Source organism: Musa acuminata, chromosome BXJ2-3, assembly GCF_036884655.1.
Source record: "Musa acuminata AAA Group cultivar baxijiao chromosome BXJ2-3, Cavendish_Baxijiao_AAA, whole genome shotgun sequence".
NCBI classification, from domain to species: domain Eukaryota; kingdom Viridiplantae; phylum Streptophyta; class Magnoliopsida; order Zingiberales; family Musaceae; genus Musa; species Musa acuminata.
The window spans coordinates 37305912-37327788 of NC_088340.1; the positions used below are offsets into that span (position 1 = coordinate 37305912).

A 21877-nucleotide genomic window follows, 5' to 3' on the forward strand; every position below is an offset into this window, starting at 1 on the left:
TACTTATCTTAAAAAGTTTGGAAATAGAATATCTATTTTTGTAAACTTTAATATAGTATGTATGTATACATATGTATATATATATATATATATATATATATATCTTCAAATGTTAAGATCCTCCACATATGTTCTTCCCATTAACTTAATATAAAAAATAAAATATTTAAATTGTTCTGAGTATTCTCCTTTTTACACTCAACCGGCAGAATAACTTAGTCTCAACAATAACATGTTTACGAGAATATATATATATATATATATATATATATATATATATACTTATACATCTGTTGTTTGCACATTTATGAGTATAGAAGCAGTATGCTGAAACCTAATGGTTGAGTCAATCAACTTGAGGTGCTGTTTGGCAAAAGAATAAGATAGCTTGATACAGATACCTTTTGCTTTCCCTGTACATAAATAACAAGACAGATTTGATCACCCTTTTACACAAGGAACAGCTTATGGTTTCTCAATATCATCTTATTTTAGTAAGATAATTCACTCCTCAAAATTTCTTTGAGATTATATCTTGAAAGAGCACAAGCTTGATCTTAAACTGGCATTGTGCTGTTTTGAGTTTGAATCTGTTGCTACAGTCTCTAACTTACAGACAAGAATGATCTCAAACATCTACATGTTCAGAACATTGTAATAAAATGGCTTGTACTTGCTGACAACAACTGGTTCAAGATTTAAGAGGGCATCACAAGTTGACACTGCTTTGAGGATTTGCTTTTTATACCACTGTAATCTTGGAAAATATCAGAGGTGCAAATTCTTGACATTATGTATTCATATGAAGTCAGTCTTGTAAAAGGGTGATGGCTTGACCATAAGAACACGCTGCTTCTTTCCAATCCAGGTAATCCAGATTGGATCTCTTGACACCACTTTGTAGCCTGCATTCGAGTACAACCTTTGAGCTCCAAAATCATCTTCATGAGCTCTCAATGCCAAGTAGCTGAACCCCCACAAAGCCGATAGCACATCGCAGGCTTTCAGCAGTACAGTTGCTATTTTTTGCCTCCTGCGATGTTGATTGAGATTAACCACACATGTCATTGTATTGAAACAAATAAATCAAAATGACAAGAGAACTTGGGGTTACATGTTGTTTTAAAAGGTACCAAATGGATTACATTAAAGAGTAAAAGTGCCATTGGCTTGCATGTTTTAGATTAAAAACTGTGAGGGTAGGGGTAAAAGAATGTAAGATCATCCAAAATGGGAAAATTCTACTTGTCATTTGTATTTCTATTCATCTTAGCATGGATCGACTCTCAATTTGCCAACTCATTGAGAACTACATAGGATAGAAATAATCTTCCATACTGTAATGTCAAAGTCCTTCCAGTGTACAGGCTCGAAAGTTCATAAAAAATCCCTTGACTAAAAGCTTTTAGTCCCTGCAGCATCTTTTATGCTACAGTTTTGCAGGCAACAAGATGTTCTTGCTTTCGACACCTAAATTTATTGCCAGACATCAAATTTCTTGTATGGCACTACAAGGAAATAAAATGAAGTTTGTATCTGGAAACAGATATTGATGTTGTAATCATCATAATACTCAGGCTGAGATATTTGCTCTTTTAATTACAATGCCAAAAGGATACAACAACTAGTCATAAACCGAAAAATATTGTGCTTTCACAATGCTCTTTAAAGTGAATGTCAGAAGCCATGAACTTCTTAGAAAGGGAAGATAGGAAGAAACAGAATAAAAGAAAAGATGAGCTATGAGCATTTTATAGTGATATATTCATAAAAAACTGTCATAAATGTACATGTCAAACTACTAATGGCAATTAGTGTGATGCTAAATAACTCCCACAAATATATCCTTTGTTATGAATGAATCATTCTTTGGAGCATCATGATGCAGCATGTTAGCATATCTCACAGTTAGTTTTTGGTCCAATAATACTGAACATTGTAGATACAGTATTCAACCTGCTGCAACATGAAAAGAAGGTAGGACCATGAGACTTCCAGTAATATTAATGTTCAATTAAATCGATGGATCTAAAGATTTTATATGTACCTAATATAAGAAATATTAAAGATTTTAAATGAATGCTAAATTATGTTTGTTTTTAAAATTAATATGTCAGTTCAGTTTCTCATGTAGCTTATATTACTATGCATGTTATTCTAAATGCCGTTATGTTTTAGAATGACAAAATTGTAGCATCATATCAGGCAGGCAAAGTAACATTTCAGCTACTACCTTCAAACACCAGGATACATGTCAAGCTATCATAAAAAGAAAAATTCAATTGAGCAATAATAAACTTAGAAGACAATGAGATTTTCATTTACCTAAACTTCGTTAGAACTGCTATTCCTGAAATATAGAGATACTCTTGTTCACCTTGGATATGGCAAAGAACATCTTCATCTCTCTGAACTGTGACATCAACAACCCCCACAATCTCCTTCAGTGGTTCCCAAAGTGAATTATGTGCACTAGCAGACTCTGCGACCAAACAAGCATACCTGCACAGTTCAAGAAAAATTAAAATCTTTATAATACTTCATGATCGATAAACTGAGGCATTTTCCATTGCCATTGCACATTACATACTTGGATGTTTTAGTAAAATGCTTCTGAATTTAATTCCTCAAGAATGAATCCAGATGAAAATGAACATTATGTCAATTTGAATACTAGGAGCCAAAATAATGAGACTAGAGAAGCCTGTAGCTACTTAATTAAAATAATGCTACAGCATAACAAACTGGATAAAAAGAGAAAATAATATATCTGCTCGGACAAGATAATCATAGAATTAGTTAAATGTTAAACTGCAAATGCATTAATTGGATGTCCTACACTTTTCAAAACTAAGAATAAGGAGCTGATTCTTTTTTCCATATGACGAGCGATAATGTATCCTCAATAAGATGTCTCACTGAGCACAAAGAAACTAAACTTATGATACTCAATGTTTGCTTTCTATCTTTACCTAACACATGGTTGTTATTTTAGTACAATCCGGTTTGCCCTGCAGTAATAAATTAATAACAAGAAAATAACTTTTCCTGTAAACTGTGTGTGTTAAGATCAATGCTATCTAGAGTCAAAAATAGCAATAGATCAAGCCATAGCTCATTAAAATAGCATATCTTAAAGAGTGTCTTCTGTAGCTATTTGCCAGATTCCAACTATTGTCTATGACATGACATTCTAATATAGTTTTTTCAATATGCATAAGAATCGACTAATACGTGCACAGGTTATTCTAATAACCTTGGAACCAAGGACTAATGAAATACAGATGCATAATGATCGAATGTGCAGTAGGTTAACACCATTCTGCGACAAATTTGATTTAGTATCCAATTATTTTCATTATTTGAAGATAACTTTTGCATTTAAGCTTTCATCTATGCCTTTCCAGCTTCTTGTAACCTGAAATGAAAGGAAAAAATTGAACTACCCAATTATACAGTGGTACAAGTCAATTATACAATTATCTACTGACAAAATAAAGTCCTTAATAGCATATCAGAGCTGCAAATCATTTCTTAAAAATAAGAATGATATAAAAATGTATTTCAAAGTGGCTTCTTAGCAGAAACTAGTAATGAAGTCGACTTTGACAATAACATATATGTATGAGAGAACATGGACACAGCCAAGTTAATTTAAAAAAAATTACAAAATACAGGTTGCATATGAATCCCTAAATACCAATCAGGTATGATTTGATAAGAACTGACCTTTCAGGTGGTGAACTTCTAACTCTGTACATAAGAGCGGAAAGCACTTCAGCCTGTCTTGTGCAGAACCAAAAAGACAATATTCACACATGAAGTTAGAACGATGAAAATCCAAATTGAACAAAACAGGAAAAAAGTAAACATGTCCAACTACTTCTGGCTATATGAATACGGAAAATCATCTAAGAGATTGAAACTAATATTTAATTTTATGTTTCTCTTGCACAAACAATTTAATGTGTTATTTTTTTCCATTTTACTCTTTTGCATACCATTTTTTTCTACCTAAATTCAACCTAAAATTATGTGCATCTTAAATAAGACAGATGTTGACCTAAATAAGACAAAGAAAAAAGCTTAGCAACCCAGGGAAAACGCAAAGGAATAACAAGTATACAACAGTAAGGAGAAGGTAATTAAATCCCCTTTTTATATTCCCAAAAAAAATTGTGATTAAAGCTTCCATTCTTAAATTGAAAAATCAACTAATAGAGACAAGTGAATTGCCGCGTATTGTAATACTTGCAGATGGTACATAACATTCTATTGGCAGCATAGACAAAGTAATTTCCCAAAGAAAAGTATGAGATCTCATTGCTCATGAATAAGAATTCAGACATAATATCAAAGAGAAATAGGATGTATAAATCAGGACACTAGTAAATCAGATTGAAGCAATATGAGGGTATACTAAATCAGCAGGGGATATCTTACTTTAAACATATGGAAGAAGAGATCATTTAACAGAGCCACAGGAGTGTGGAAAGCTTCGGCCTGGACATGTGCCACCTTGCTCATCTCTTCTCCCACCTTGGCCATCCTCCTCACTCCCCATCCGAACTCCCTCAGCAAGTACTTATCTTGACCATCTCCCACCCCGGCCTTCCCACTCTCATCCTCGCTCACAACTCCAACCTCTCCTGCAGTAGAGGAGCAGCCCACAAACCTCCTTCCCAACAGCCTCTCCCTCGCCCCACTCCTCCCCCCGTGTCCCAATCTGCACTTCTGTGAGGATCTTAAGCACAATCTTCTGCTGGGTGCAGGTGTTCGACAAGTGAACCGAGATTTCTGTACAGGATCGTGAGGGAAGCCTTTCGACAGGATCGAGGTCGCCGGGCTTGCACTCAAGTTCGCCATGCCGCAGGACAATTAGTCGAACACCTCGAGAGCTCTCGTTGGGCATAAGCCACGAACTCTCTCTGGCTCCAGCAAGACGCTCATTTCCTACTGTTTTGTCCACCATGGGAATTCTTCAGCCACACACCGCGCGGTTCGATGATCCGATCAATATTTGCTTCTGTGAACGAGAAAGGAAGGAGACGGCAAATCCACTTATCGCGCACTGTGGACCTCAAATTTTAGTTTAGGGTTTGCTTGCACCGTGGAGTTGTGACCTTGGATCGGCCGATCTGGAACTCGAAGTCTCTTTATAGCTGGGCGACCATTTCGGGTGAACCCGCCGGCCCGCCTAAAATAACCGGATTCGAAAGACGAGACTAAATATTCGGGTCGGGTTTAGCTTTTCATTCAGATTTGACTCCGTGTCTTGCATTTGATGAGAGAAGTTTGCCACGTCAATCCTACACCAACATCTCCGTCACTATATTTGGCATCTTCAAATTGATGTCAATTGCTGTACTTTTGCTTTTTTGCGTTGACTTTGACTCAGGTTGACTTTTCGAAAGAGAGTGAACAGAAATTGTGCAGCTCGCATAGTTCAAATGTGTTCTAATAAAACAGAAACCACAACCGATGGATTGGTTATATGTATTGCGTATAAATGGTGTTGAAAGAAAGATTCAGAGCCGGTCGGTCATTTCTAACCGTCCGATGCTCCAGATCGGTCCAGAACAACGTGGAATCCTTATGCAGCTCCCCCATAAGGCACACAAAACGTTTCTCTGTGATGGTTCAAACGTCACGATTTACGAAACAGAAAACAAAAACACACATCACGATGGACGGTACAGATCTCATGCCCGAAGCACGGAGATCCCCCCCAAAAACAAATGTATCTCTAAAACAGTTTCAACGTTACGAAACAGGAAACGAAAAAAGAATAACACGATGGACGGTAGAGATCGCGCGCCCGCATCGTGGAGCCCTTGGCTGGGAGCTACTCCCAAATGATGGGCTCACGAGGCGGGGCGCGGAATGGTGAGCCGCTCCTCGATTGGCGGCCGGAGGGCGCCTCGTCGGCGTGCCCGAAGCACACGCTTCCGCCGCCGTAGGGGACTCCGCCCCTCGGTGCCGCCGGCGGAACCCAGGATATGCTCCCGAACCCGCCCGCCTCGTGGCGCCGGGCACCACTGTTCCTCCAGACCCCGCCCATGCCGGCCGCTTGCGCCCCGTACGCCGCTGCCGCCGAGGTATATTGCCGGTGAAGGTGGTGGGGGTGGTGATGGTGGTGGTTGTGGTGATGTTGCGGGCCCGTGCCGCTGTTCTGGCCCAGATTAGGCGTGCTGCTTACCCGATGCATCCCACCGCCGCTCAGGTTGGGCGTGCTCTGGACCCGTTGCATGCTGCCGCCGAGAGGGGCGTTGGGACGGAGGGCGAGGAGGGCGGCGGGGCCATCGATGGTGGAGGTGGGGGAGGTGAAGGCGGAGGAAGCGGACGAGACGGTGAACATGGGGCGCCGAGGGCTGGTGGGTGCGGCGGTGTTGATGGCGTCAACGTAGCGCTGGTCGAGGGTGGCGGCGGGACGGTGGCAGCCAGAAGCCGAGGCGGCAGAGGGGGAGGCGAAGAGGAAGAGGCGGAAGCGGGGGGACGAGGCGAAGGAGGGGGAGCAGGGGTGAAGGGCGTCGAGCCGGTCGTACTCCTCGAGCATGTGGACGAGTTCCTCGTCGCAGGTGACGGTGACGAGGGTGTCGAGGTCTTCGGACACCAGCTGGTACTTGATCAGCTCGCAGCGGCGGAACATCCCCTGGATCCGCTCCTTGAGCTCTGCCACCCATGCATGCACGACATTGACGTCCACGAAAGATGGCATTAGTGCATGAGGTGGTGGAGAGTGCAGACCTGAGAAGGAGATTGAGCGGGGGACGCCAAGGACGCGAGTGTCGCCGCCGACGTACTTTAGGAGGCCATCGTAGGGGCGGGGGAGGATCTTGCCGCCGTAGCTGCAGAGGAACTTAAGCCGGTTCCTCGGGGACATCGACGACGGCGAAGAGGAGTCGTCGTCGTCGCCTGCTGCTGCGGCTGTTGCCATGAGGCGTCAACGTTATGGCCTGCTTCGAATTCAACCAGCTGGAGGAACAAAAAAGAAGCAGGTTTGGCACGGTGAGCAAGCTCGACCTAATCCTCACTGTTGTGCAACCTTGACGACGATCGAAAGAATCCTAATTCTCGCCACAATCCACTCTGTTTTGCTCACCGACTACCTATCGTATTAATCCTACAACCTACGTCGCGAACATCCGTCTGCCAAGACCGAACTATCTTGCATCAAATCTATGACCTACATTATAATCATCGCACTAACACTTTGGATGATCGATCTCAAAAGGAGTCCGCTTAGAACACGCGGAGGGATAAGAAATCCACCCCAGGAATTAATGAGAAATAGATGGGAACCTCCGCAACCTTTTCTTAGGGTTCTAATTCGCTCCCAACAAGCAAAATACGATTTTTTTCTTTCCTAGAACATCAAGATAAAAGAAAAAAAAAGGGGGGGGAGGGAACAAAACCCATCATCAGTGATCCCCAAGATTCGAGACGGACACGAGGGAGAGGAGGGACGCCATCGAACCAAGCAGAAAAACTCCGCCAAGTGAAGATTCGAGACGGAAACAGAGGACAGGGCCAGAAATCCCTAAAAGACAGATCAGAGAGGGATAACGGAGGAAAAGAAAGAACTCGCCTTTATCCGAGTGGAATCCTTCCTCTTCCTTCCTGGTAGCCGTCGAATGGGACGGACGATAGTTGGGGAGGGACGGGGCTTAAAAAGGTCCAACGAGCAGCGCCTCCGACCACAGATTTTGGCGACTCTCCTCCGATACGGCCGCTGTCGCTCCAACTCTGCCTTCCGCCTTTTCGAGAATTAGAACGGCAACCAACTCATTTTTAGATTTGAGGAAGGAGGCTACGAATCTGATAAATAGATTTGGTATATCTAACGGTATACGGTTATAGAAATATGTTAAGCACATATACACTTTTGAATCGGCATTTATGTTTTGTATGAAATAATAATTGAATCTCCAGTGAGTCCATCAAACTTAGAAGGATAGGATTGAGATTTTGATTGAAAGAAAGGCATTATGTGATAATAATAATAATAAAGCAAATATTTTTTGTGCTATAAAACATTACAACTTGTACTCATTGTATTTAGTCTTTTGAAATTTTAAATTACTTTAATGCATTTAAATGATATTATAATGATTAAAATATTAGGAATATTTGAAATCTTTTAATCTTTTTTTGGTCAAATTATTTAATATTAACCGTTGAATTACGATTAATTAACTTGAATTTTATATATTGGTGCTGATGAGAGACATGTATGAAGACAAATATGTTATTTCCAAGCATTGAAAATATGAAAAATAATCAAAGACTCATCCAATTTTAAACTTACTTCAATGATAATATATGTTTTTTTTTCTCCTTTCTTTGATTGTTTTTGGTTTAATCATTCAAAAATAAGCGAGTGAAAGAATTTCAAACAAAGAAAAATTCCCAAATTTTGGATTCATAATTGCTTTTGGAATTGCTTTGGTATCATTAATAAAGGGAAATGATGAAAACAAGGCAGGTGTAAGGTTGATGGTCATAATTGCTTTTGGAGTCTTCTCTGCACTTTATCTGTGAGGATGTCTGTGTTTTTTTATTGGGGGATAAAAGAAATTAAAAGATAAGCAGACAACTTTGAAGTTACTAAGAGGGAATTGGATACAAAAAGAAAGAAAAAAAAATACAACAAAAATTAAGGAGTTCATTTCAGAAAGATAAGATGGCAAGAGGTCCTCAATATACTATTTCTCTGAATTCCTCTAATAGCCCAAAAGAGAAATGATAAACTAATGTTTGAAAAAGACAAAATGACTTTTTTTTTATTTTCATTTTTAGAACTGTTAGAGATCATAGTATATCAAACCACTATTTGAGAAGAAGGCAAAGCAAACCAAAATATAGTTCATGTGCTCACCAAGGATGAAACAATAAGAAGAGTTTGAGAGACTTAAAAACCAAGTACTATTTGATAGAAACAGTAATGCTTAAATCATGAGGCCTTAATAACATCAAAAAGCAAGAGAAAAGTTTTTTATTTTCTCTCTCAATCTATATGTGTTTGTTTGTGTGTTGGCAAAAACACAGAAGACAATGTCTAAATTCCAAGGAGCTTTTTGCATGCCCTAAGGAGCTTCCCTTTCTTCTTCTTCCTTGAAGACCTTACCTCCTCCTCCTCCTGCTGCTCCTGCTCTACAAACTCCCCATCTCCATCACCAGTGTCATGCATCCTCCAGTAGCCTCCTGCAGCAGAGGAAGGCTTCCTCATGGAGAAGGCCCTCCTCACCATGTTGTGAAGGCTGGTGGTGCCATTGTCCCGGAACCTCTGAGAGGCAGAGCCGCAGTTCCTGCCAAGTATCGCCCCATTCCTCTGGTGGCCCTCCTCCCCCTCCTGAATCTTCACACCAGCTTCCTCTGGTGTGGGTTCTTTTGGTTCAAGGGAGAAGGTGAGGTCTGACAAGTCTGTGGAACTCAGCTTGGTCGTGATGCCAGTGCTCACTCCCATCTTGGAATACCCATTCATCTTGCTGCCAAACTGAGAAATGGCAGGAAAGGGAAGCTCCTGGCAAGACAAAATGAACAACAAAGAGTGGAGATGTAGGGTTTGGTAGGTGATGATGGTGGCAGCGAGGGTGGTGTATTGGGTAGTGGGAGATGGAGTGGTGGAAGGGGGACAAAGAAGTAGCAGGTGGGTGGTGGAGCTAGAATTGTGGGATGAGCTGGCGCATCATGAAGCAGGAAAGGTCAAAGGTGATGATGTGCAAGTTGCTTACCAGTGTGGCTATAAACCAAAACTGTTCTTGCATGATATGAATTCTTTAAGCTAACTAGGAATGTGATTAAAGGATTTAGGAAACAAAGAGAAATATAGACTTCTTTGAATTCCATCCAGGAAGGAGATTAGCTCAGTAGATAAAAAGTAAAGCTCCTGTGGATCTACAACATATTTTTGTTAGCATATAAACATTTTACAGATATTTTTTTAAAAAATAAAATATATTGTATGAGATTTTAAATCTTCAATCTTTTCCAAATCCATCACTATGGGAGTAATATTTTATGTATACAACAATAATGATGAGAAAACAATAAATCTCAATTATGTATAAATCAATAAAAATACATTGAATAAAATTTCAAATATTCAATCCCTAATAAATAGATCTGGTATATCGCCATCAGATTAATTTTCAAGGTATAGATGACCATAGATTACACTATTGTTAAGCATGTAAATGACCATGGTTTTTACATGATCCAATTTGTAGTCCTTGTTAGTGGTAAGATTTGAGCTTAAAGATGGCATTGATCTCTTGTGGACTAATCATAGAAGCAATACTAAAAAATGATCTTAATAATCAAACAAGCCTTATAATGAAGATGATGATGTCATGTGACCTTATATTGGATACAAAAGAGTATAACCCTTTATGTCATTCATTTATTATTAAAAAAAAAGAAAGGCAAATCTGTACCCCAGCACTAAAAATGTAGCTACTGCCACTTTTAAAGAGAAATGACCTTAACCTGTGTTACAAGAATATGAATATTTATTAAAATGATCTTACCCCATGTGTTACATAAATATGAATATGTCTAAAGAAACTTTGATATCAAACTGTTAACGAACTTCCAATAGAACAATCATTTCGGGCAGTATCTTTTCATTTTTCATGCTACAAAAAACAACTGAAAGAGAACAGAAAACATTCACAATAAACAAGTTAAGATGAATGATGTAGAGAGAGAGAGAGAGAGAGAGAGAGCGAGAGAGAGAGAGAGAGAGAGAGATCCACAATTTAAGGCACTGGATCTCCTTTTCTAGCATATGCATTATTATTGTTCAAGCATTCCAAAAGCAATCTTTAAGTTGGACAAGATGATGACTGAAATTAGAGAAAAGAAATCATTTTGGTATCCTGTTTTGCAATTGCAATAATCTATATAGCAAGATAGAGATGGAACAACCAAATCCAATTTTGAGTTTGAAACAATTGAGCCATCGTTAACTCCAATCTCCCGGAGCTCTGTCTCCAACTAGTTCACAATTTCTACTCCTGTGAGTGGACTTCCAGCATGAAGTTGAAGAGCACAATCACCCACAACCTACAACACAAACCAAGGAGAACAATTGGAACTCTCAACCCAAAGAGCTCATCCAAGTGTCGTAGGAACAAGAATTTCTGTACAATCAGTTCTCAGGCAACTTTGTAAAACTCATGTCTATCAAAAGTAGTACAGTAATTCATCTAGAAAGATTTCCTTTTTGCTTATTCCACAAATGCATTGGTATCGAATTGCATTATCACGTCCAACATTTAGATAACACCACCATGACCTCAAAAATAAATTTAAAATAATTTGCTCAACCTTGTAAAATGCACCCTTCTGCCTAGCACATCGTCACATGCAAAATTATACTAAACTGAGACTAATGGCATCAGTATGCATACCCTACTGTGCACATAGATTCTAATTATTTATTTTGAATGCATTAAATGAAATACAGGCAAGTAATTATGACCACGAGGATACCATTTTTGAGGTTTTCATCCATCTATGCAAATGTTCCCTTCAATTTAGATGTTGCATCAACGTTACATGACGTTAAACAACAGCTGGTTATGTGAAGCTTTTTCATCCATTAAGCTATGTATAAAGGCGCTGTCTCTAGTGTATATCTATTAAAACTAGTTCCATGAAATACAAGCAGACATGAATAGCTAAGCCAACAGTTGGATTATCTGCTGAGTAACCTTAGATATGGTTGATTTATTGATTTCTTGATGCTACGCTATAATTCTCCAACAGTTGAATTTCACCAAAAGCAGGCATGAAAACCTCAAGATGAAAATGCAAAAATGACAAATTAAATTATTTAATACAAGGTGGGAGAAATATAATATATATACCTTAGCCATTGTTCTGTAGGAGTACTCGGTAACACCAGCAACATGAGGTGTGATTAAAACATTGGGAAACTTTAGAATTGGATCTTCAGGATCAAATGGCTCTGTCCAAGCAACATCAATAGCTAAGCCACCCAAATGACCTGATTGAAGGTGCTGATGGACAGCATTGTAATCCAGTAAGCCTCCTCGAGCAATATTTACCAGAAGTGAGCCCTTCAAATGGAATAATATATTAGTAATACCTAACAGTAACATCTCTTCTTCTGTGTCTACATAGCAAACTGTAGCTTAACTCACAATGCACTTCAGATATGACAAAACAAAATTTTATTGTGCGTAAGAGGTCAAAAGAATTGCCAGTTTAAATCTTAGTTTTTGATGTTCCAACCTTTCTCATTGACGAGAGGAATCTTCCATTCACGATACCAGCCTGAAATTTCCATAATTTTTTGATAAGTAAAGAACCAAGAAAGAAATATGATAGGAAAGACAAAAGAAATAAGACAGACTGTTGCAGCATTTAAAGCCAAGCAGGTAACAACTATATCAGCCTCTCCAGCAAATTCATAAAGGTTTTCTGGGCCACCTTTCTTATCAACCAAGTGATCAATTTCGTCATTTGGTGCACCTGAGGCTGGATAAAGGACAGAAAGCAAGAGTCTCAAAACCAAGACAATGCTTATGCTTACAGAACTCAGACAAACATCACACATACCATTTGGTGGCAGTGACACTGAAGTCCAGTTCCTTTTAGTTGCAAGAATTTTAACTCCAAATGGTCGTAGCCTCTTTGCTAGATCAACTCCGATAGCTCCAAATCCCAGAATAAAAACCTGCAGTTTAAACAATCATCAGATGCATGCTATGTGAACTAATAAAACAAAAATTGGACTAAAAGTTCTTAGATATGATAGTATTCTGGGAGGCTAAAAGTAAACTTATACTTGAGGAAAGAGGATGTTGATGTCCCTCTGTCAGACACTTCAAAACACAATTTCTTACCAAATGCAGCCTCATCTCCCAAATTAGGAATAAAAGAAAGCCAAATCTGTGTTAGCCACAATGAGGAATATATTTGTTATCAAGTAATACTCCATGAGATAAAAGTGAACATAGATCGTATGCTGTAATTTGTTATGATTTACAACAAATAAATATACAACTTTTAGTTTCAGGTATATCTCACCAGGTATCATTATTTCTTGCAGCAAGTAACAGAAAAAGCCATCTATGACAAAATGTAGATTGGGTCATGCAGCATTCATAAAATGCATTAGGTCAGTTGCTGAGAAGAAATATGCGCCCAAGGCAAATTATCAGCAAACTTGAAATTTAAAAAAATTGTGACAAATTTCGATGATTGTGATACCAACCACATCAAATAATGCCAGTTGAGTTGGCACTTCGTGCCAATAGTGACATTAGTATTGCCCCATGTAATTCTCATGTCAACCATGTAGAATGCTGCAAGTTCAGTCAGTACTTCATGCCAACACTGATGCTAGAACTAATGCCCCCTTACATTGGTGTAATAATATCACCAGGCTTGACCACGGATGTTACAATAATGGGCCTGATGGCCAATACAGATTAATAGGTGCTTTTCCAGTAGGGTAAAGGGCCTACAGGCAAGCTATACTCCTAATCTCCCGGACACTATACCCTAACATGTCCATTGTTTTCTTATTTCCCCTTTTCATAGATAATTTGTTGATGAACCATGCCAAGCGAATTATAAGTTGAACTGAACCAAAATTCCCTTATCCAAACCCTTATATTGATATATTCATTGTATCTTCTCGCTCGACATTGAGGTTCCTTCTTCATATGCAGACTACTGCAAAGAAGTCAAAGTTCAGCCGAGTGCACCATACCATGCAAAGAAGCACAACCCTAATTCATTCACAAAAATGCAAAAGTCAGCCATGATCTGTCCACCGCTGCAGATACTGGAGAAAACCTAGAAACAAGGTATGAGCTTTTGCTTGTTTTCTTCCTCTTTTTCCTTTTCTTTCTTTTTCCAGTCCTTTCATGCTGCTGAGGCATCTACATTAGCAACACAGAACCTTACTGTCATAGTTAAGATTCCGTTAGTTCTTCTCATTTGTTCTCTTCTTTTTTCTTGTAATCTATGCCATTGGCACACTTTAGTAGCATGCCAGGCGACAAGTGATATCCACAACTTTAAAAGTGTTAAATAGGCTATGAATACAGAACATAACAATGTTAAGCTAATAAATTAATCAAGAAAAGTTAAACATACTGTTTTCCCAAGTAGGGTTTCTCCCACTGGCACTCCTAAATTTTTCAGTTTTACAGCATTGTCCATCTCTTTCTGCAAGAAAACAAAGGCAGCTTACACGAGCAAATCATCTATTGATATCACAAACAAAAGAAACTTCAGATGATGAAAAAGAAAAAGCAAGAATAGGTTTTGCAAGCCAGTGATGGTAAGACACATAGTTTGTATTGTTTCTGCAATTCCTTTTGCAAATTTTGTTTACATTTAAAAGAGCACCTTATATTCTGAATCTAACATATTTAGCAAATTGTTGCAACACGTCAGGTTAGTAGTTTGGTAAAAATAGCACTTTCTTGGTTTGCTGGTTATCAAAAAATGGCACAGAAGAAAGTGAACATGCAAGCTGAAGACTGAAAAGTAACTCAGCAACTTATATTGACTTAACAGAATATGCACGTCCTACCTATTTATTTAATACCATCAACATAGGCAAATAGATAATCATTGATTACATGAAAAGTGTAGTCAACAGTATGATGCATTGTTCAATATATATATATCAGATTTTCCAACATCATAATTAGTTAATTGCAATAATTGGATTTAGCCACACATCAGAAGTGAGGGGTTTATGATGGTACAATGGTTAGGTGGACTCAGTAACATCAGCCAAAACAATGTCTGCTTACCATTCCACAACCAAAGCCTAGTTCAAGTTCTGTTTGATGAAATCCTCTCTATCATCATATTTGATTCCAATTTCATAGCACAAATTCCTCCCCCACCTCGACAAATAATGTGGGCTAGAGGCTCATAATACCAACTTACAGGATTAGCAGGCCTATAAGCTTCTATTTTGACAACTACAGGTATTAGATCAGATCTATTGCTGTAATGTGCAATAAATAAGTCAGACTAGGAAAGGGATATCCATGTACAGCCCATGAGATATGTCATGATGTGAAGCTACCATTAGACCGTAGGTCTCATATGCCACCAAATAGAAACAATGATTCTGGATTATGTATTGAACCTTGAAGAGAATATCAAACCTTCGAAGGGGGAGTTGTGACTGCCCAATTTATTTATATTAGAAATGGGAAGAACAGTATGATTATATATAAGGCTATGTGGGCTCACCAATGGTAATCCAGATTTACATATTTTGGTCATGTGGCTAAAGGCCCATTAGATTGGCCAATGGACCTATCAGGTTAGGTTGAGACACCATCACAGGTTGCAGAGTAGGAATATTGGGAGTTTAAGATATTCAAAAAAATTTAATATATGCTATAACTAGCTTCTGAAATTTTACCTATGAGACTATGACATCTCATTTTGTCAGTTTTCATTTTCATTTTGATATCAAAAACAAAACTTTATCTAGTCATCTATGTCCATGCAGAGCTTACATGTCTCGTGATCCTCATTAGATTTTGGGTTTTAATTCAATATGACATCAGACAAAGAACTAGACATCATGTAGCAAAACAATATCAAGTAGCAACAGCATTTAGCACTTGACTGCATAAATTGGAACTTATAGCAAAAAAAGGAACAGAAAGAAAGACAACACAAATAGAATAAACTAATAAAAGTTTACAAAATCAAAAACCTACTTGCTTCCTTAGAAGACCCAAAATTAAATATATCGCCATTTCTGCACATGATGCAGCATTTCCAGTACTGCTTCCAGGGATTCTTGCAACTTTAATATTACATCTAGTAGCTGCCTCAATGTCCACTCCTAAAGTGTTGTTGGACTATGTTATAATGTATGCTTCGTTGGATTAGAGATAACAAGTTCACAGTCAAGTAAACTAGTCATAAAAATATCAATGATGGCCAATTGATTAATTAAAAATCATTGATTAATAACTTTCAGGCACCTTCAAGCCCAACACCAAACTGCATTAAAAGCTTCATCTGAACTGCTTTGTCAATAACCGTTGCATCAAAGCGCCGATTTTTTACCACACATATGTGGTATCTGTGAATAACATTAGGCACCTCATCAAGAGGTACTTCATCAACCTGCAAGGAGATACTGAAATGATGACCAACGGAAACAGTACTGGATAAATCTATTCTTAATCTAACCAAATCAAGATCTAAGTCAAATTGGCTATATCTAAAAAATAGACTAAATTATCATTACATGGAAGTGAAAAAGAAAAAAGAATGCTTGCACTGTGTGGTTGGCAAAGGCATGATTTTCACCATTGGTAAATTGCAGCAAAGATAAACTTTTTTTTTTGGGCCCGTTTTACTATATTGTAGGAATGTATTGTGATCATTACTCATTTATGAATGAAAAATGCATCTATGAATGAATCTAAGCACAAATCAAGCCATTTGAAAGCAAAAGCAAATAAACTAAAGAAAAAGATCAAAATTTAACTTGAACCACAGAATAATGCAAAGCTTTCATTAAATCGAAACTCGATTTAATGTTTAACTAAAAAAATGTAAAAGTAAGGAGAGGGAGGATTTCAGTTTGAAAAGAAAAAAGAGATACAAAAGGAGGAGGTTACTGGATGAAGAAAAGGGACCTAGGAGATATCAGAGCATGGCCAGTAGCCATATATGCAATGGTCAAAATCTGGACAGACCGCCCAGTATGCTTACCTGGTATGAGTTGGTATTTCACTGGTCCATATACCAACCTCCAATCGCACTGGTAAAACCTGATTTACAATCAGATTGGTAAAAACCAATTAATACTTACCACCAGTTCCACATTTTGCCTGAACCGGTACCATATGTACTGGTCCGATGGCCATATTCCTAAACCCTAAACTAAGGATATAGGTATTGCCTGCAATCGAAATTGTTCAGATCACTCCATCTAATGGAGAGATCTTGATTCAACCATGCATTCTTAAGTTTCCTAGGATCTTAAACTACCTAACCAAACCCCCATTCCATCACATAGCCAAGCCAAATGGTTGTACATTTTCATCAAGTGTATCAAATTCCTTCTTGTAGCTAGTTTGCATTCTGCAGTCACGATCACTACTCATTGTATTTGTTAACCAGCCACTTCTGTGTGAACTTTAATTTGATCTCTTTTTAAATACTAACTACTGCAAATTTTAACCATACTCACATAACTGTAGTTGTTTATCTGTTGAACTTTACGAGGGCATTCTGACATGACCCAGTCAAACATTCTCACTACAATCACTTGTGTATTTTAACAAAGAGAACTAGCCAACATGAGTGCCTATTTCTTTAATCAGATCCAACATGCCTCATAAAAAATTTTGATCTGATAGTCACAGCTGCCTCTAACCACTTATTTTCCGAGTAACCTATGGCTGCAATATTCCACTATTTCTTTAACCAGACCCAAATGCCAACCACAAAAAAACGAAAATTTGATCTGATAGTGCACAGCTGCTTCTAACCACTGGTTTTCCAAGTTTACTGAGCTACTTGAATAACCTATGGTTGCAATATTCCAGTTTTTTTTTTTCAGTTGATTCAAAGACTGGTTTTCTGCTCTGTAATTGGCATGTTCATAGAGTCAAAGTAATTCTAAGAACCAAATAAAACCTGACTGTGCATGAAGACAATGTCAATTGTGCTGATGGCTTGCATGTAAACAGTGACACACATATGGGGGGGGGAGAGAGAGAGAGAGAAACCTTAATGAATGGATAGCCCTTCAAATATTCCCGTGTGTAATTCTGTGAAGCAGGGAAATGGAACCCACAGAATAGCACATTGGTTATGTCATTATGACTCTTCTCCACTCCATCACCCATTCTCAAAAAGTCTGCACTAGAAGTTACAAAAGAAATTAAATTATGCAGCATAATCATTGCTATAAGTCATAATTGTTATAAACTTTTAAGAAGCCAAAGAATAATAGTTGCATCCACAAAAGGAAAAGAAAATAAATTTTATCGACAAACAGGTAAGGTTTCATGCATGCCCCCTGAAAATATAGAAAAGGCATCTAATAATTCAAATGTCCCATATGTTCTCCTAAATTCAAGATTCTTATATAGATGTCCTCATCACCTACATTTGTTTATGAATGTTTGTATAACCCATATTAAAAATCAATTTAACTGAAATTAAATTACCAAATAACAAACTTTCCCTATTGCTGAGCGCACATAAGTCCAAATCTAATGCTGTCCTGAACTGAGTCATAATGTGCCTCAGTCATGTCACACTAGGGTTCTAGAGTCTAAGTAGTGGATTAACAAATTAAATATGAACTTAGTACAATTGGAGAAAAAAACATCCTCATCCTTCTTCTCATAAAGCTAGGAAACACATAACTCCAAATTAAAGTCAGCCCTAAATCTATGCATATTTTACCCCAGTCAAGTTACAATGAAATTCTAGATTCCAGTTAGTAGATTACCAGATTAAAAATGAACATAGTCCAGATAGAAAAATGCATCCTCATCCTTGTTCAATTCAGACAACCACGAATTTAATTAGGAGGGTTAAGAATGCTACAAAAATTTCTTCAGATAACAGCCAGATTCTGATGCTAACCTTTAAAAAAATGTGCTCTAGTTTACATGGTTTAGAATTTAGAATGGCCTATCAATAGTTGCAACTTTCAGAGGTATTCTGCAATGATACAAGACACTAAAATGCATGTATATGATTCACTCATTCGACTCTTCCACTCCACTATTTACGTTCATGTGCATGAACCCTCTCCTTAATATTCTAAATTGATAAACTATGTGATTCTAATATAATCTATAGGGCTTAGCTAAATATTATGGTTTCATTCCAACTCCCTTGTCTTCTCTCTCCCACAACCTCTCTTACCAGATAAAATCAGGAATGCACCCTTAATAACCTGCAGATTAATAATCCAAAAACCAAGATGGTTCTGTAATCAGGCTAGGTGATGATGCATCAGCCTTTAAGTATTATAAGAGGTGTGGCCTATAGAAGGTAAAGTTGAAACTGGCTTAATTATAAGCTGGCACAAGGCTTTAATCTAGTTGTCTCCAGAACCTAAATATGAAGATGTAAAGTCCCTACGTCGTCAATTATAAGCTGGCACAAGGCTTTACAACACTACGTCGTCAAAGAGAAGGCCTTGGCGCTCTAGCCTTGAGATTTACCAATGGTCAATCCATTACCTAAACCAGTACCACAAACTGGCTGTCCAAAGATCAGCGTTTAAAGCACCTGGTATGTCAACCAACATTTAAATCACCCGCTACGTCTTACAACCTTGTGAGTGGTAATTAAGCATACAACAACTTAACAAATCGAATGAAGCAGCTACCCAACTCCCAGTCAATAGCCATCATGCCTTGTCAACTGTTGACCGACAAAAGTCAGCTTGGATTACTGAATTTGATGATCCAGCAACAGTTCTTGAAAAGTAGCATTAATACAACGCTACTTTTCTTTTATGAGTTAAAAGAGTGAATACAATCTAGGTTCATACTAATCAGGTTGGCAAGGACCTCAGGAGAAGAAATCGGGCATTAACCTTCTGAAATCCAAAACCCCTCAATCATCAACCAATCAACTACGATAAAACTTTAGGCCCCTTCTTTAACTCCCCAGGACCTACAGCGAAGTGGGACTGCAGGCAAATCAAGCAATCGAGAGACTCAAGACACCAAAACAAATCGACACGATACGAAAATGATTCACCTACGGAGTAATCGAGGAGGGAGATCTGGGAAACCTCGGAGTCGGCGAGCAGAGACCCGAACTGCGTGCCCTAACAACACTCCCGCCATCTCCGTGACCACGATGCCACTTGCTTATATAAAGCTGACGCAGCAGAGCACCAGCAGGAGGTGCTCGTATGTGCTGCCTCGTGTTGGGTTACTTGACTCGTAACTGACGCTGCCGCAGGTCTTACGAGTGGCAATAGCGATTCGAAGAGTAAGTGATTGGAGTCGTTCGCGTGGTCCCACGTGGTAACTATAAGGGCTTGTTGGGCATGACGGAAAAAAGAGAAAATAGATATTAAACCTTTTTAATGGTTTGGACGGACGCTCGGTGACGAGGAACAATATTCCATCCCATCGAATGACGTCATGTGGCGATGCTCATTCCAGCCAGTAAAATATATCCACGTCGACGGATAACGTCGGAAGATATCGATATCATCGTGTCGACATACCAGTTTTGAAAATACCGATAGATTAGTTTAGAATATATCGTTGTCACTCACTATGTTACCGGACCAGCATGGAAAGATATGAATATCTCAACATCAAATGCACATTAGATGTGTTTTTTAGAAGAAAGAAAGAATATCTACGATATCCTGATTTTGATGTGTGTTTAGACATGTTATATGTGTCTATGATACCAAAGAACTTAATAAAAGTGACATCATCGATTTTATATAGACGAATCTAACCCATTGCTTAAAAAGAAAGTTAAGATAGAATTTAGATAAATAATATATATATATATATATATAATTTCATGTCAAGAACTTTAAATATTTTTAAATTATCTATTGGCAATGCATTTGTAAATAGACATAAATGTTTTCGATTTATAATTTAATTATAATAAAATTATTTCACTCCTTATCTACAACGGTTTTTTTTTTTCTTTTCGTCCTCCTCTTAATCATTTGAGGTGACATGAAATAATTAAAAATAAAATGAATGATAAAGTGAGATGAATTGAAGATCAAGAAGAAGATGCGAGAAATAGATTTTTAATATTTATCCTAATAATTTAATATTTTTGAGGTTATGTATATTCTGTAATAGTTTAAAAGATGTCATCTTCTAACTTAATTATATTAATCGAGAAGATATTGCTTCAAGCCTTTGTAAATTATCTAATAGGATACATAGGGTGATGAAAAGAGCTTGTGATAGTAGGGTGTATAGCTGAAGATAGTAAAGAAGTAAAAAAAAAAAAATACCGAAATGTATCGCCCGTATCGGGTGGTGTACCGCTAACGTTAGTACGGTACGATAAGACGAATCTTGTTTTAAATAATAAGCTATAATTTTATCTAAATGAGATTTGTATTGATAATTCCTTTTTTTACTATATATAATATTATTATTATTTTTTTATTTCTAAGATATTTCGATGTAAAAGAACATAAAAATATCTCATCATATATTTTTTCTTTCTCCTCGTAAGCAATGTTCCGTAAAGTCCACTAGACAAACGTAAATACTCTTCACATTCTATTTTTATTTTATTTTATTTATTTTTATTTTTTTTAATGACATCGAAAGCGTGACGAAAAGTGACATCGACATAACTAAAGTCCTAATAAATAAATAAATAATTATGAAAATAAGAATAAGAATAATTATTAATGGATTATAAATAGTAAAATTATTTTTTAAGCGGTACATAATAGCAAAATTGGGTTGTCACTATCAAACGTCTAAATCTAATGCAAGTGTCAATCTAAATCGTAAGTGGTTCAATCGCATATGCATTAATCTGTATGCCTACGGATATGGATAAATGGATTCATGCACATGACAACCTCCTAAATAGTGAGTGTTGTTGCAGTTGGAAGTGAGGGGGATCATGAGAGGTACGCTTGCCAAATGCACTGTACTGGTGGAAGTGCAAACGAAATTAATGCAGTCATGGAACCAAAAGGCCTCACCTACCTGTCTTGTGATTGGAGGCAGCGGTAGGGCAGGCATTACCTTCCACCCCATGGCAAATAGGATGGACTATTCGGTAAACCATTAATGGGAATCAAAAAGTAAAGCACTTTTTCTTTGGTGAACGCTTTTTTTTGCCGACCACATATTGGTTAACC

The 21877-nt window shown here is 37.8% G+C and overlaps 4 protein-coding genes across 9 annotated transcripts; all 4 read right to left on the bottom strand.

Annotated features, from left to right (window-relative positions):
* Positions 1-503: 503 nt before the first annotated feature.
* On the bottom strand, positions 504-5121 carry LOC135608013 (GCN5-related N-acetyltransferase 10, chloroplastic-like). Its single transcript, XM_065100401.1, has 4 exons — positions 4444-5121; positions 3730-3782; positions 2326-2502; positions 504-1033 (listed from the first exon to the last, which is right to left on the bottom strand). The coding sequence occupies exons 1-4, from the start codon at positions 4864-4866 to the stop codon at positions 799-801; spliced, it is 888 nt and encodes a 295-aa protein (XP_064956473.1). The 5' UTR covers positions 4867-5121; the 3' UTR covers positions 504-798.
* A 515-nt stretch (positions 5122-5636) lies between these two features.
* LOC135606562 (uncharacterized) lies at positions 5637-7820 on the bottom strand. Of its 3 annotated transcripts, XM_065097598.1 has the most exons (3): positions 7589-7814; positions 6748-6975; positions 5637-6672 (listed from the first exon to the last, which is right to left on the bottom strand). In XM_065097598.1, exons 2-3 carry the CDS (start codon positions 6935-6937, stop codon positions 5846-5848), a joined length of 1017 nt encoding a protein of 338 aa, XP_064953670.1. In that variant the 5' UTR covers positions 6938-6975; positions 7589-7814; the 3' UTR covers positions 5637-5845. The 3 variants fall into 3 exon arrangements, with proteins under 3 accessions (XP_064953670.1, XP_064953669.1, XP_064953668.1); XM_065097597.1 differs by having other exon boundaries at positions 5637-6927; positions 7589-7820; XM_065097596.1 differs by having other exon boundaries at positions 5637-6975; positions 7589-7817.
* A 751-nt stretch (positions 7821-8571) lies between these two features.
* On the bottom strand, positions 8572-10071 carry LOC135608015 (uncharacterized). Its single transcript, XM_065100406.1, has one exon. The coding sequence runs from the start codon at positions 9482-9484 to the stop codon at positions 9059-9061; it is 426 nt and encodes a 141-aa protein (XP_064956478.1). The 5' UTR covers positions 9485-10071; the 3' UTR covers positions 8572-9058.
* Positions 10072-10759: 688 nt separating this feature from the next.
* On the bottom strand, positions 10760-19925 carry LOC135584889 (uncharacterized). 4 transcript variants are annotated; one of them, XM_065100403.1, is made up of 10 exons: positions 19769-19925; positions 17766-17896; positions 16005-16149; positions 15735-15862; positions 14137-14208; positions 12589-12706; positions 12383-12507; positions 12262-12303; positions 11874-12086; positions 10760-11067 (listed from the first exon to the last, which is right to left on the bottom strand). In XM_065100403.1, the coding sequence occupies exons 1-10, from the start codon at positions 19851-19853 to the stop codon at positions 10999-11001; spliced, it is 1128 nt and encodes a 375-aa protein (XP_064956475.1). In that variant the 5' UTR covers positions 19854-19925; the 3' UTR covers positions 10760-10998. The 4 variants fall into 4 exon arrangements, with proteins under 4 accessions (XP_064956475.1, XP_064956476.1, XP_064956474.1 ...); XM_065100404.1 differs by having other exon boundaries at positions 19799-19917; XM_065100402.1 differs by having other exon boundaries at positions 17766-17901; positions 19765-19868.
* Positions 19926-21877: the final 1952 nt, after the last annotated feature.